Here is a 16,356-nt window from a genome sequence, read left to right on the forward strand (position 1 = left end):
GTGGCTAACTGCTGTTTAAAACTATATAGCCAAACTACAGTACACAAGGGAAGTCCTCAGGGCAAAACAGGAACAGTGACACAATAGATACCAAAGGTTCTGGTTTCAATAGGTAGGACTCTGAATTCCAGCTTTAGACCAGTCATCCAACCAACAAAGAGCAGCCCCCAGCTAAACCTGAGGTTTCCCTAAGAAACCTGCCAAAATGAGCATCTGAACCCACTATGGCCTGTAAAACCCTAGAACACACAGAAGCAAATACAAAACTGTCTTCTAGCATCATCTTAATAGCTTGAATCAAAGAGAAGCCACTGTCACTCACTGAAGGTGACCTCGATAACAAATGAATGCTGCAACAAATTAACAGGAGGGAAAATCTTTGTCTAAGGAAATCATGTCCAACAACATGGTAGCAGGGGAGGGAGGGAGGGAGGGAGGAGGAAGGAGGGAGGGAGGGAGGGAGGGAAGGAGGAGGAAGGTATGTGTTAAGTGTTCTTAGAAATCAGGAACCAGTGAAACTGTAGCAAATAAAGGCACTTGCTAGCAAGCCTAAAGACCTGAGTTCAATCCCTAGGGCCTACATGGTAGAAAGAGAACTAACTTCCCCAAGTTACCCTCTGACCTACACACACAAATAAATGAATATTTATTTATCAAGGTTGGGGCAGGAACCATTGCTCAGCAGTTAAGAGTAGCTAGGTATAAAGGACAGTTTCATTCCCAGTACCCATGTCCAGTGCTGACAACGACCTGTAATTCCAACTCCAAGGAATCTAATGCCCTCTTCGGGCTTACATGAGCACACACAACATATATAGACACATAGACACATAGACACATAGACACATAGACGCATAGACGCATAGACACATAGACACACACACACACACACACACACACACACACACACACACACACACACACAAACGTAATAAAAATAAATCTTAAATAATAAAGAACAGAAGCCAGAAGACAAAAATATTGTGACTAAAGCAAAGGCTTCAAAACAGACCAAATTTTAGAAACTGAAAAACAGTTACAAGAGCAAGACCCTTAAGATGGAGGTGCACAGGGCCAGGCAAACTCCTTCTTGCCCCTTCTGCATTCTGGGCCCTGCCCTAAATAATAGTCATACTTTTTGGTTTGTATACACAGAAGCTCCAGTTGCATTGGGGCTGGGGAAATGTACTTGAATCAGGATCTTGTAAAATACTCCAAATAAATAATTGTTGAATAAATGCATAATTCAATAACAGTATCTATTGAGCTAAAGGAACAATTTTTTAAAGGAAAGAACTGAGTATCATTTAGAGCAAAAAAGATTAAGAGATGAACAGCAAAAGAGCTGCTGTGACTTCTTTGGGGAACAAGGTCTGAGAACTACATGAACAGCTCTCCTTGCAGCAAGACCCTGGAGACCCTAACCCATTTGGCAAAGCCTGTGGACAGTTCACTACCTTAATTCTGGGAATCCAGGAGCATATGTGCTACCTGTACTTCTTGCTTTTGCTATACAAGCCATATAGCCAGCTGCCTTTAATTTCACTTTCTCAGTCACAGATAAAATAGCTATTACAAAAGGAAAACTTCCCCCTGATGACTATCCTCTCTGGGTGAGCCAGAGGGGATGTTGTTAAAAAGATATAGTGGACCTGATTCAGTCCCTCAAGCCTTTGATGTTTCAAGTGTGATCATGAATTCAGACTTCTCAAGAACAGGATGCTGCTTTTCCAATGCACCCTGTGACAAGCCTGAAAGAGTTACAGTAGCTCATAAAGTTTAATATTACATACTTGCATAACTGTTCTGGAGAGAATGATTGTACCCACAAGAGTCTAGGAGAAATGTAAATAAATAGATGATATCAGGAGTTAATAGGAACAGTTTAGGAACAGGGAATGAAGTAGGATCAAAGAATCCCACAGTTCTCTCATTTCTAATAACTGTGCTAATACTGTAAGAAGTTAAGAGAAAAGGGCATAAGGACAAGGGATAAACAGTGCCAACTATTAAGAGTAAGTTTCCAAGTTATGTTGCCTATAGGATAAGTGGAAAAACCTGATATATCCCCAGAGGAGATGTCGTACAGAAAGTAGAATGAATTGATTCAGCTTCAGCTGGTAAGTCGATTAAGAGAACCCAGACCCTACCCTACCAGATGTAAATATTAAACATTAGAGACAAAACTGTCTCTCACCCTGCCTGATGCTGTAACTGCAAATGCTGCCAACTGGGCATACTGTTCTACTTGTAGGTGTGTCTAGTTTGAACAACAGGTGGTCACAGTTTCTTTGTTGCGCCAACTTCACACATCTGTCCCAGGTCATCAAACCCATCTAAAGCAAGGCTTCCCAAACAAGGACATTTAAAATAATCAAAAAAGTCACGATAGACAGGACAATAGAAAGTAACTCAATAATCTATTAGGCATTCTCTAAAGGAGGAAGTAGATTAAAAGCAGACACAAATTTCAATGCAATGAAAATACAAAATCTCCGGCTAAGTAACATCCATAACCTCCAGTTACATCTTGAAAACCTCCACCTAGACATAACACCTGAAAGGCTACCAAAGAGAAAGACACGTTGGCTACAAAGCATCAAGTGTAGCAGTGAAAGGTTTCTCATCAACAACAGCTGAAGACCTATTTTCAGCAGAACATTTTCAAAGTGCCAATGAAAACAGAGATGACCCAAGGCCAGGGTGCTGCTCAGTGGCACTTGCCTAGCATGTGTGATGCCCTAGGCTGAGTCCTCGATTGGGGGAGGGGAGTGTCCCCCTTTACCTTAAAAAGTTGAACCTTAATAAATTATCTAGAAAAACTAAAGAAAGCAAACTTTTTCTCAGACTTTACATCTCATATGCCCTGATGGGAGGGAGGGAAAAACACCTTTATGAAGAAGGAATCTGAGGAAGTGAACTGAACCCAGAAGACAGGGTATATATGCCATGATGAGGAAGTAACTGGCTATTGACAAAAGACTACATTTTGAGCATCGTCTTTTTAAAAATTCTACTAGAGGAAAATTAAAAAAATAATTATATTATTACACCAACCCTAAAATACTTTTTGTTACTGTTTTATAATCCATAAAATCAGAGTATTTCCTAAAGTTAGCACTCACGTGACATACACAAACAAAAATACACATAATTTAAAAAACAAAAAATTTTCAAAGATTATACCGTATCCTAAAACTATAATTGCAAATGTCCTCTTTCAGAGGCAAACAAAGTAAGAGCACACCTTGGATCTAATGTAATAGAAAGGACAGTTTCAGATCGTGACACAGGAGAAAAAAAGGGAGAGAGGCTGGCTGACTTTTGTAGCCATTCTTCACTGTGAGGATACTGATATAGGGAGCCCAGCTTACTGAATATAGCTCTGTTCTTTCAGCTGGGGTTTACCTCTCTCTCTCACCTTCTGTCCCATAAAGGCATTCTTCCACATACACTCTCCCCAGGTGAATGTAAGGATGGTGAGCCTAGCAGCAACAACCAAATCTCTACATACTCTTATCTGCATGCAATGACTGACTTCCAGGAAAAACAAAGCATTTTAAGGATCAAGTATTTTAAGCCTTATACACATTTCTCCACCATAATTTATTTTAAAACACTTTAAATGTTTTATTACCAATTCACCCAACAAGCTAAAACTCACACTTTCAATACCCATGAATATACCTAGGATTTCCTGAGGCACTTATAAGGGGGCAGGAATGCAGCAAAGAGTTAACACCTGAAGTCGTAGAAGATTCAATGTTGCCACAGCCATGCACTCTTTCTCCTGTGGTGGGGGCCAGTCAGCGGTGCCGTCCATTCCCTCACTTACTTGACGCAGCAAGAGATCCAACTGCTCAAAAGTCATTGAGCAGATGTCCACCACAAAAGGGACACGAAGGCCAATGGACCACTCAGAACAAGATGACCAGGCAAAGCTCTGTGCAAAAAAAAAAAAAAAAAAAGAATCTAACATGAAATCTGTAAGTTCGTCGATGGTTTGTTCTACTGAAGAGACTTACCACTAGGTATCATGAAATGCCTGAAGTTATGACGTGTTCATCCCTCTATGTCCCCAAATTCATGGCTGTCTAGCTTACATACTTCCTCTCCTATTTCACCATCCTACATCATTTCCATACCTAAAAATGTGAAAAGCTTTTTCCATATTGTTTTCACTCACAAAATTACTAATCCATATTAATGGATGAGAGTGCGTAGTCAACCCACTTAGAGTGGTACAACAATAGCTCTATGTGCATGATGTATTAGGTATATATACACAACTTTCCTGAGAACGAGACTGAAGTATACCATCAGTAAGTATACTGTATCTAACTGACATTTATGGAACAGTTCACCCAGAAACAACAAAATGTATACAGTCTAGAAGCAAACACAGAGGGTACAGTGAAAGCACTACTTAGAGAAAAATTTATAGCATCAAATGCTTAGAAACAAAAAGGGCTAAGCTCCAGGAGCCAGGATTTTACTCTAAGTAACCTGAAAATGAACAGAGTAAGCCCAAAGCAAGCTGATGTGAAAGACACTGAAAAACAAGAAAGGCAGAAAGAAAAAAAAAAGAGGAAAGCAACATACTTAAAATCAAAAAAATTAAGAAGTAAAAAATGAACTAAAAATTATTTAAAAGAACAACAAAATTAAGCCTGGGGTAGGAGGGACTGACAAAAAAATATACAAATTACTAGTATCCAAGTGGCATAAAACTTCAAATTGTCAGAAAAGACACACAAAAAAATTATAAATGAATTGGACAGCTGTAACAGAACGATCCCTGAGTGCCAATACCAGAAAAACCTACCCATGAAACAGAAACCATGAATGTTTATCTGTTAAAGACATTGCATTTCTTGTGAAATCACATTTCTAGGTATACTTCTAGGCTCAGATGAATACACCAACAAAACATTTAAAGAAGAAATATCACAGTACACAATCTCTTTTAGGAAACACAGAGAACATGCCCTAATCCTTTTTACCCTGACAGAAATCAAGAAGAAAGCACAAAGAAAGCCACATGCAAATAACCCTGATGAGTGTAATCACACATCCATACACACACATCCATACACATCCATACACACACACACACACACACACACACACACACACACACACACACACACACAGTAAAACATTAGCAAGGAAAACATAGAAACATAAAAATAATAAAACATGACCAATAGTTATGCCAGTAATACAAAGATCAGTTAATTTCAAAGTTAATTAGTTAACTTTGAAAACCAAAGTTTTCCAGAAAGAAAACTACATCAACTTACATAATCTGGGAAGAAAAAAATTAACAAATTTCAGCACCCATTTAGCATACTTCCCACAAAAAAAGAAATAACCCACAGCCACCACTGAAAAGCTAGAGACAGAGAGAGGGAAGAAGGAAGAAGGGGAGGGAGAATAGGCTGTTTCTACAAACAATATAACAGAAGTAAACACTAAAAAAGAACTACAATATGTGGTTTGGAACAACAGCAAGACTGAAGGATGACACACAAAAATTGGTACTTCTATATATTAGCAGTGCCCATTTGGAAAACAAATTGTACAAAACACCAAACCTATGTAGTGAGTACCTGGGCAGGCCCACAGGCAATTCCAACTATGTGTTTGGTGTCCAGTCCTGGTAGTGCAGTAGGTTCTGGCTTGGTCACACGCAAAGTGTCAAAGTGCTGACACTGATCATTGCTCCCCCAGCTGTGTACCTCACTGTCTTCTGTCAGAGCAAGGCAGTGGGTCGAGCCTGCAGCCACATCAATCACCTTCTTCCCTAGAGAAAAGATGGGCACAGTTACATCTTCAAGCTTATGGCTTTAGTTCCATGAAGGACATCTGCTCACTGCTACAGGACAGAAAGCATTCAATATTAACTACTTACAGATGTCATGTTTCATCAACTATAATTTGTTAAGAACATGGCCCACAAATAAGCTTATGCTACAGCATGAAGAGTCTTTTTTTTTCTGTTACTTATTCAGAATTTCATTCAAAAAGAGACAGTATGATTTTTTAAAGTTCATATCCCTAGTCTTACTCATATAGGATAGGACACACACACACACACACACACACACACACACACACACACACACATCATAAAAAGACATGCCTCTATAATTAACTAGGAAGATCACAAGATTAAGTCTGATCCCTTATTCATCTGCACTGTTGAAGCATTTCTGATGGATGAGAGACAAAACTTAAAAGTAGCATTCCTTCGGCTCCTTTAAGAGATGGGTTTCCTGAAGGAAAATGTCAGTAAGAGGCAAACTGAATTCCAGGAGAGTTATGTAAGAGGGTGAACTGTTATTCTACAACTTATCTCAAAAGCTTGGGAAATAAAATACCTGATGAGCAGGGAAGACTCCCAGTGACCATTGTATTAACATGCTATAAAATAAAACTGATGAGCAAGTCTCACTTAAAAGCCCTATTTCCAAACCCTCAATAAAGTAACAGAAATAGAGAAAGGAAAATAAATTAATGTAGGAATCACTAAACCTGTCCCTGAAACAAAATGAAGACCAAATCCTCTATTTCTGAATAAACTTTTATGGGAGTACAGCAGGCCACTCCATTATCAAATTTATAATCTGGCCCTTTAAGAAAAAGGCTGCCGGGCTGGAGAGATGACTCAGAGGTTAAGAGCACCGACTGCTCTTCCACAGGTCCTGAGTTCAATTCCCAGCAAGCACATGGTGGCTCACAATCATCAGTTATGAGACCTGGTGCCCTCTTCTGGTGTGCAGACATACATGGAAGCAGAATGTTGTATACATAATAAATAAAAATCTAAAAAAAAAAGAAAAAAGAAAAAAAGAAAAAGGCTGCCCCACTCTGAACTAAATAAAGACTACAGGGCCCCACTGGACATACATGTACTGACTTTGCCTGACTCACTGGCCTCACCCTCTTCTGTTTTCTTCTCAACTCATCTGTACTCCACCAGCTCCCCTTTAGAATAGGATGGAGAGGATCTAAACTCCACAGGCTAAACATTATAGAAAAACAGCAAGATGCTCCTGTAGTTGGTTTTCTTTATTCTTACTTATGAATGTTCAGCCTTAGCTTTGCTTATTTCTCCACAGCTTTTCTTAACTAATTATCCCATCTACCTTTAGCCTCTGGGCTTTTACCTTTCTCTATTTCTGTGTATCTTTTCTTTCCTTCATATTCCAGGTCTGACTATGCAACTGGCCCCTAGCATCCTCCTCCCCTTCTTTTCTCACTCCTCTTCTTCTCTTTATGCCTTCTATTTATTCTCTCTGCCTGCCAGTCCCTCCTAGTCTTTCTTCTGCCTAATAATTGGATGTTCAGCTCTTTATTAGACCAATCAGGGGGTTTGATTTAGACAGGCAAAGTAACACAGCTTCACAAAGTTAAACAAATGCAACATAAAAGAATGCAACACATCTTTGCATCATTAAACAAATGCCTCACGTACAGCATAAACAAATGTAATACATCTTCAACTAGTATTTCTCTTTATTAAAAAAAAAAGTCCCTATGATCTAAATGCCATGGTTTTAATGGCTCTATCTCCAAACATGTCATTCCTAGCAAGAGTGCCTGAGATTATGTAGGGATCTCTCAGGATGGTCCACTTCTATGCTCCAGTGAGCACTACACTACAGAAAACCCACCAAACTATGACTTCCCTTTTCCTCTCAATCTCCAATGCACATTAGACAGTCTTGTAACCAAGCATGTACAACTTACCAAAAACAAATTCAAACAAGTTCAAGTCAGACCAACCCAGGAAGAATTAAGACTACTTCCCACTGTGACCCAAAGCACAATGAGGCTCAAACTAAATGAATTAAAGGTTAAATTCGATGAGAATAATTTTAGGCCATTTATTAAAACAGATAAGCCAGCTTCCATTATCTATATCTATCAAGATGTTATTAAGAGTTTCTAATGAGAGTCCATTCACTGGATATAAAGAAAAGAAAACTGAAGATTTCTAAAGAATATATCTATAAGGGCATTAGTTTTACATCTGCATTCACCTTGCAAACCTTCCAAGAGTTTGGGATAACGGACATGTTCTTCTGTTCCATGCCCAAGCCTCTGATTGTCACCTTTTCCCCATGAATAAACTTGGCCATCTTTTGTCAAAGCAATAGAAAATTGACTTCCACAGCGAACTTTGATGACATCTAAGTCTTGAAGTTTTTCAATCAGCTTTGGGGTTTTGCAGCCGTCACTTCCACCTCTACCCAACTTCCCATAGTCGCCATCTCCCCAAGACCATACTTGGCCTAGAAAATACAAATACATTTAAGTAAAAATCAATGCACACCTCAATGGAAGTTTCAAACGACTGAAAATAATATAATTCATAAGACACATAAATCAATCTTACCAGTATATACAGTCAATACTACACACGTTATTGACTAAATGTAATCTAGTTTATATTTCAGGCTGGTATATCATCAATTGAAAACCAGGGCTAGAGAGATGGCACAGTAGTTTACAACACTTGATGCTCTTGCAGAGGACTCAGGTTGTCACCCAGCACACACACCCATCCTTAATTCCAGTTCCAGGGGATCGGCACACTGTTCTGCTCTTTTCAGGCACCACACACACACACACACACACACACACACACAAAACTGACATTCATACTTACAGACAAAACACTCATACTCATAAAATAAAATAACAAATAAATCTTATTTTAAAAGTAAAAGCTGGGTTTTCTTTCTGATTCTTACTTTGTTGGGACCAATACTATTGTTTCAACTAGATAATAAACACAGAACAAATTTACACTATTCCAGAAAACACAAGCACTGAGGTATGTGGCGATACTGCATTTTGCTGACCACTCTGTAGTCTGTCTACACACTACTATCCCCACCACACTATAGTGGTTCCCAAAAGCATATGTCAATGCAAGGTAATTTGATTAAATATGACATAAAAGGGTACAATACAACCATAAAAGTGGTCTTTAAAACTGAGCTGAATAAACTGGGCAGTGGTGGCACACCCCTTTAATCCCAGCACTCAGGAGGCAGAGGCAGGTGGATCTCTGTGAGTTTGAGGCCAGCCTGGTCTACAGAGTAAGTTCCAGGACAGCCAAAGCTACAGAGAGAAAACACTGACTCAAAAAAAAAAAAAAATTAAAAATTCACCTGAATAATTTGCAAAATCTTAGTAAAGTAAATTGGAAAGGGGGAAAAAAAGCTGTTCATTTAGGCATTGGTGAAAGTTCTAAGAGAAAGTCCAGAAGAAAATATCAGAAAGAAAATTTCAGTTTGCTTGTAAATAACTCAATTCTCATTCTAATCCAACTGTCCAAACCAAAGATCAACTAACTTTCTTAAAGACAAGATGGTACTTTTATTAAGCTTTTGTGGGTGATACAGGTGGTCACAATGAGACAACTATGCTACTGTCACTGGAAAATGGCCAGAAACAACACATAAACCAGCTAATTTGGATTCAAATACAATGCTAATTGTCAAGCACAGGCTAATCCCTGATCTAAATTGAAAACTGTAAATAATATACTATTAGATGGCCAGTGAAAAAAACTCAATGTGCACATATATCTCAGAATATATGCCTAATTTTCTATGTCCTGGATAAAAGTCTATTGTTTACACTTAAACCAATATTTTCAGTGACCCTACCACCCAGGGTATGATACTTCTACACTGCACCAGTCACCTCAGAACACAATCATGCAGCAGGGATGTTTCGCTGTAAGAGTTACACAAAAAAACACAAGTGTGAGGTGAGCAATGTTTATAGCCTTATTCCTAGGCATTTGCACCAAAGACACTCTCAGAAGTTGATTCTTAACATGCCATTCAGCCTCTGTGAGAGAAAGCAGACGAAGAAATTCCCCAGTTGATGCAAGGACTGACACAGTGCAGAAGTGAGACCACCATAATGCAGTCAGACAAATGCCTTGTACAAAATGGATGCATGTCTGACCATCAAGCCTGAACAACTATATGAACTCTCAAAATATTATATATGTATATGAATATGCTGGGCATGGTGACAAACACCTGTAACCCCAGCAACATGGAGGACAAGTCAAGAGGAAAATGAGTTCAGAGATACTATTTCACTAATAAACAAAAAATATGTAACTATGGCTAGCCAGGGATGGAATTCAGTGGTATAGTACTTGGATCTTGGATCCAAGATTCACAGTTCTACAAGGGAAAAAAAAAAAAAACAAGTATACAATCTCACCAACAAACACAAAGAGGAAGCTGAAATTAAAACAAGCAGTTTCCCATTAGGTTGCAAAGTGTACAATGACTACAAAAGACTGGCTTTGACAAGGCAATAATGGCTAAATGTTAGGGGATATCGTAATGATGAGACAATTCAGAATTATTCCATTTAGCTGTAATTTTTAGTCAAAAAATAAAATACCCACTAGGAAAGGTGGTAACCCCTAAGCAGCCATCTGCTTTCAAGAACCCAAACCCTGGGCAATTCCTGGGCCTCTGCACTGAAGCCACCGAGACCCTCACTGTAGAAGTACAGGTGAACAATGCCCCCATAATCTTGGGCTAGAACCCTCAGTTTCCAACTGTTGTCGCTGTCTTGAGGAGGCTCAGGCGGTATGGACTTGCCAGAGGAAGCATGCCACTGGAAGCAGACTTTGAATGTAAAAAGCTTCATCTGCTTCCAGTTTGTTCTCTCTGCTTTGTGTTTGTGTTCAACTGTGATCTTTCAGGTTCCTGCTCCAGATGCCTTGCCTGCCTGCTGCCATGCCTCCCAGACACAATGGACTTTAATCCTCTGGGGTTGAAAATCAAAATAAACTCTTCCATGCTGGGCAGTAGTGGTGTATACTTTTTTAGTCCCTGCACTCAGGAGGCAAAGGCAGGGGGATCTCTGTGAGTTCAAGGGCAGCCTGATCTACAAAGCTAGTTCTAGGACAGCCAAGGCTACACAGAGAAACCCTGTCTCGAAGAATGAGAAAAATAAAATAAAATAAAATAAAATAAAATAAAATAAAATAAACTCTCCCTCACACAAGTTGCCTTGGTTATGGTGTTTTACTATAGCAACAAAAAAGTAACCAATACACTCACCTAACTAAAAGATGACAGGGAAGGCAGCCTCAGGAGGTCCACACAACTCCAAAACTCACTCACCCAGATGACAGCCACAAACATCTCTAAGAAACTGCCCAGGACACACAAGCTCTACATACCATTCTCAGTCACGGCCAGGGTTTGAGCATCCCCACTCCCACATGCAACATCGATGACCTTTAGTCCTTTAAGTCCTGCCACCAGCATTGGAATGGCCTCATCTTCACTGGAGCCTTGAAAGAGATACAACTGTCATTCTCAATGCCTCTCAGAAGTTTGCAACCTCCTCCTACCTCATGACTGTAATCATGTACAGTAGACATACCATGGCCCAATCGGCCGTAGTTCCCACGGCCCCAGGTGTACAGCTCCCCCTCAGCAGTGATGGCTGCGCTGTATGTGCTCCCACATGCTATGTGTACCACGTGCTTCCCAGCCTGCTTTCCTGAGAAAGCAGAGATCACCTTGGGCTCCTCCAGAGGCCTGTGGGAGGAAAGCAACAAATAAGAGCTTAGCCATTTCTTAAGAGTTAAAAAAGCAAAGGCCATCAGAGCACAAGGCAGTTTTGCCTTTCTATCTCAAACACAGAACATCACCACTTCCTAAGTTGGATTCAGCAAGAGTATCTATTAAAGACTTAAGCAACAAACTATACAATAGTTCTACTAATGTCCCCAAACCACAGTCCATCAGCAACAAAACAATGAACTGCTGACACCCAACAACACGGCTATACTGCAAATAATTATTGTAAATGAAAGCCAGACAAAAACTCCTATACGATTGTCCATAATCAGTTCTAGAAATGACAAAATAATCTGAACAGAGAGCAAGACAAAGGTCAACAGGAGCTAGAGAAGGAGATCAGCGAGCATATCAGTTTCTGAAATAGCTGTACATAAACAGTGTCTCCATGGCCCCGTCTTCCGCCATCCCCGCAGCCCCAGGAGTACAACTCCCCTGTGGCAGCCAAAGCCAGATAGTGGTGACCAGGGAATAACTGCTAAGGGTACAAAGACAAGCCTAGGACCAATGGTATTCTTTGGCTCCTGAGTGCCAGAATCCATACCTGTCCATCCCATCTGATCCATTGAAACCCTTACAGAGGTGAAAGAAAAAGAGAAAATGAAAGCAAAGGAAAAAGGAAAGGAAAGGGAAAAGGACAAAGAAAAGGAAAGGAGGAAGGAAGGAAAGAGGAAAGGAAAGAAGGAAGGAAGGAAGGAAAGGAAAGAAGGAAGACATCATGTAATGTCTCTCTCCTTATCTCAGTAGGCAGCTGGAAATCACCCCTGACATCTTCCATTCTATTGTGAATATGGATACCCAGAGAGCATATCAGTTTCTGAAATAGCTGTACATACACAGTATCTCCATGGCCCAGTCTTCCGCCATCCCCACAGCCCCAGGAATACACCTCCCCTGTGGCAGCCAAAGCCAGATAGTGGTGACCATCAGAATGGGCAGCAATTTTCACAATGTTTCTGGAGGCAAGCCCCTGGACCAGTTGTGGAGCCTGAAAAGGTAAAATCAAGCAGAACATTGGTCAGTCAAAGTAATGGACAGTAAGAACAATGACTCTCCCCATTCACATTCTCCCTGAGCAAACACTCAAACTGACAAACGTGGAACCTCCAGGGCTCTGACCAGTTCTCCATTCCAGCACCAAGAGAATGGTAAGAGTTCTCCAAGTGATCCATGGGATGACAAGTGCTGGTTTGAGAATGGAGCTAGCAGCCAGTGTAACACAGACACACAACTCAAGTACTTTCCTTAAATAAGGAGCACACATATCCCAATGCACCACCATCCTCATTAGAACCCATTCTTTTCTGTTAACTGCCATACACATGAAAATTTGGTTTACAAAACAATTGTGATTAACCAATGGGAACTACTCAATGGAGTTCTTGATCTTAAAAACTCAAAATCCTGTTAATAATCATCCTAACTGGGACAATTTAGTGTAACTAATAATATACAATGAACAGACACCAAGAACAGAGAACACTATACCATGTGGCATCTACAGCAGGGACCCCACCACTGAAGGAGGCATGCAGACACACTACACTCAGCACCTACCAGCATGTCACTGTTGTACGCCTGTGTGTACACACGGCCATTTCGGGACAGGATCAAGAAACGCTTTTCTGCACAGGCCACCTGCATTACCCCCAGACTGGCAAGGCCTTCACACTGAATTGGACCAATCACATTGGCATAGTATTTCCATCCTATTAACCCCCAACCTATGACCTCCTGCAATGATCCCTGTAAAAATAAAAGAACACACATAAACCTTTTCTTTAGAGTAAGAGATTGTCCAGGACTAATACTGAGATACTATGGAAGCTAAAAAACAAGAGACTGAATGAAAACATCAAAATAACTAAGGACATTTCATATTACCTCAGTGAAATGGTAAGCTCCTTGGGTTTGTCCATAATATTTCATTTCAAGAGTACCATTCAAAACCTGGACTTTTAATATATTTTTCAGTGCTCAAAGCACATCAGGTTATTTTTGTGTCAAAACTGGCAGAAAGCCAAAAACCCAAGCATAAGGCTAGGAGTAAATATCTTCAGTGGTAGGGGTGACAAGAGTGAAGCTATTTGGGAACAACCTGAAGATAACTAGGCCACACTGAGTCACCTCACTAACATGCTGCAAATGCTTAAATGCATGCATTCTCAGGGATAAAGAGGAGAGCATGTACCAGATCAGCCACCACAGCAGTCTTTGGGTAGCAAACTTCTGTCAATAACTCAGGTGTTCATCAAAAAGTGACTTATTAAGAATAAGATGTATTGCCTGGCATGGTAGCACATGCCATTCATCACAGTGCTCAAGAGACAAGGATAAAACATACCCTGTAAATTCAAGGCCAGCCTGATAAACATGTTAAGTTTCAGGCTAGCCAGGGCTACATAGTGAGACTCTGTCTCAAAATAATAGTAATAACAACAATAATATGAGGTGGAAAGATGGCTCAGCGGTTAAGAGCATAGTTTTCTTCCAGAGGTTCTGAGTTCAATTTCCCAGCAACCACATAGTTGCTCACAACCATCTATAATGGGATCTGATGCCCTCTTCTGTAATGCAGGTATATATGCAGTCATCACACTCACACATAAAAAATAAATATTTTTAAAATATAGTAGCAATAATAGGAAGAAGTGGATGAGAAGGAAAAAGACAGAGCTCAACACACAACATATTTATTAAAAAACAGCTTTTAAAAATTAAGAGACCATCTCTATTTACTAATATAGAAAGATTCCAGTATATCAATTTGGTGAAAAGAATAAGCTAAAGAAGAAAACAAAGAGGAAAAAGCTAAAGAATAACTGTAACATGCTACCACTAATATGTTCATTCCAGAGAACAGTGGAAAATTATAGACCAGGCTAGCAAAGTGAGATCAAGCAGGTGGGTTGCTGGGCATATGGAAGTCAGGAGAAGAAACAAAAGTGCATTGTCACATACAATTCTGATTTTGAGCCATGTGGCTATATTTTATAGTACATGTTTTGTTGTTTTGTTTTTTGGTTTTGATTTTGTTTAGTTTGACTGGGGAGGGTTGTTTTGGGTTTTTGGGGGGTTTTTTGTTTTGTTTTGTTTCAAGATATGGTCTCTCTGTGTCACCCTGGCTGTCCTGGAACTGGCTCTGTAACCAGACTGGCCTCAAACTCAGAGATCCACCTGCCTCTGCCTCCCAAGTGCTGGGATTAAAGGTATTCACTACCACCACCCAGCTTATTCAGCTTGTTGTGAGTTTTTTTTTTTTTTTTTTTGGTTTGTTTGTTGTTTGTTTTGTTTTAATGAATTCCTGTTCTTATTACGAATAAAAAGCTAAACCTGGACTGAAAGCCAGGATTACTCTGCACAATCTTGACAAGAACATTATCATTCCAAACATTTGTTTTCTCAAGAACACAACAGGGGGAACACTGTGATCAGCAGCTGTGTTCACATGAGGTGTCTTTGATGGGCAGGCAAACCCCAGATTCTTGTCACACAGGCCCATCACTACTACCACCATTACTATTACTTATACATTCTACATAAAATATGACTGCATTGTTATTACATTATAATGAGCATTAAACATTAAGCATGTCATTGACAGCATATATGATTAGAGTGAACAAGGCCAAAGGTTTGATTCCCAATACTAAAATAATAAGATTCTCTGGCATTTCCCTAGAAATGGCAGGAAGCCTGCTCTCTAAGGCCCCTAATTTGTTCACAAAGCATTGTGTACTTGTGGGGAGCAGATAAAGTCCTGAATAAGTATGTTATTTACATGAGCATGGCCATGTATGTCTAGAATCCAAATGCCTCAGACTCATGAGAATGGAAAGCCTTCCCAGATCAGACTCGGGAACTAGAAAAGCCTTCCTCCAACCAGAGTACCACTGTTGGCAGTTGTGCCGGCTGGTTTTGTATGTTAACTTGACACAAGCTAGAGTCATCAGAGGATCCAGGAGCCTCGGTTGAGGAAATGCCTCATTGAGAACCAGCTGTCAGGCATTTTCTTATTTAGTGACCCATGGGGGAGGGCCTGCAGCAACAGAAACCCTAACTAGGACAACAATGTAAACAGAAAGCATCCACTGCAGCTTCCTCCTCCCTCCCAGATGTCTTCAGCTGGAGATTGCTCCCCTGTAGAGAACTCCCACTAGGACTCCTTAACCTCTCTCCTCCTTATACTGTACTTACACTTACACACACAAAAAAAAATATACTCAGTTCCAGGGCTGTACTGGATCCCAGCAATTCTGAATGTTTGTCTGTTCTCTTCATTCCTTCCTGCATGCCCTAGTACCTCATCACCCCCTCAGAGCACTGACCAACTATAGACACATTTAAACATTCCAACCACCATTATCAGAAATGAGTTCAAGACCAGCCTGGTCTACAACAGTGAGTTCCAGGACAGCCTCCAAAGCCACAGAGAAACCCTGTCTCAAAAAACCAAAAAAAAAAAAAAAAAAAAAAAAAAAAAAGGAGGAGGAGGAAGAAGAAAGAAGAAAGGAAGGAAGGAAGGAAGGAAGGAAGGAAGGAAGAAAGGAAGGAAGGAAGGAAGGTCGATCAAATTTCAGGTGAGTGGTTGTGGCACACACCTTTAATCCCAACCTTGGGAGGCAGAACAGGCAGATCTCTGAGTTCAGGGCCAGCCTGATCTACAGAGTGATCTACAGGGCAGCTGGGGCTACATAGTGAAACCCTGTTTTGA

General features: G+C 40.2%; 1 protein-coding gene across 4 annotated transcripts in view; it reads right to left on the bottom strand.

The window, feature by feature from the left end:
* Nucleotides 1–16,356, bottom strand: part of Herc2 (HECT and RLD domain containing E3 ubiquitin protein ligase 2) — a 175,960-nt gene that overhangs the window by 121,740 nt on the left and 37,864 nt on the right. For all 4 annotated transcript variants that reach the window (XM_027404742.2, XM_035442481.1, XM_027404741.2 and 1 more), the window contains 7 exons: nucleotides 13,200–13,388; nucleotides 12,479–12,630; nucleotides 11,443–11,600; nucleotides 11,237–11,350; nucleotides 8,049–8,300; nucleotides 5,613–5,806; nucleotides 3,743–3,943 (listed from right to left, as the gene is read on the bottom strand). In XM_027404742.2, coding sequence (XP_027260543.1) covers nucleotides 3,743–3,943; nucleotides 5,613–5,806; nucleotides 8,049–8,300; nucleotides 11,237–11,350; nucleotides 11,443–11,600; nucleotides 12,479–12,630; nucleotides 13,200–13,388 — 1,260 coding nt within the window. The remainder of the gene's footprint in view (nucleotides 1–3,742; nucleotides 3,944–5,612; nucleotides 5,807–8,048; nucleotides 8,301–11,236; nucleotides 11,351–11,442; nucleotides 11,601–12,478; nucleotides 12,631–13,199; nucleotides 13,389–16,356) is intronic.

The sequence above is a fragment of the Cricetulus griseus genome, chromosome 3, assembly GCF_003668045.3.
Source record: "Cricetulus griseus strain 17A/GY chromosome 3, alternate assembly CriGri-PICRH-1.0, whole genome shotgun sequence".
Lineage (NCBI taxonomy): Eukaryota > Metazoa > Chordata > Mammalia > Rodentia > Cricetidae > Cricetulus > Cricetulus griseus.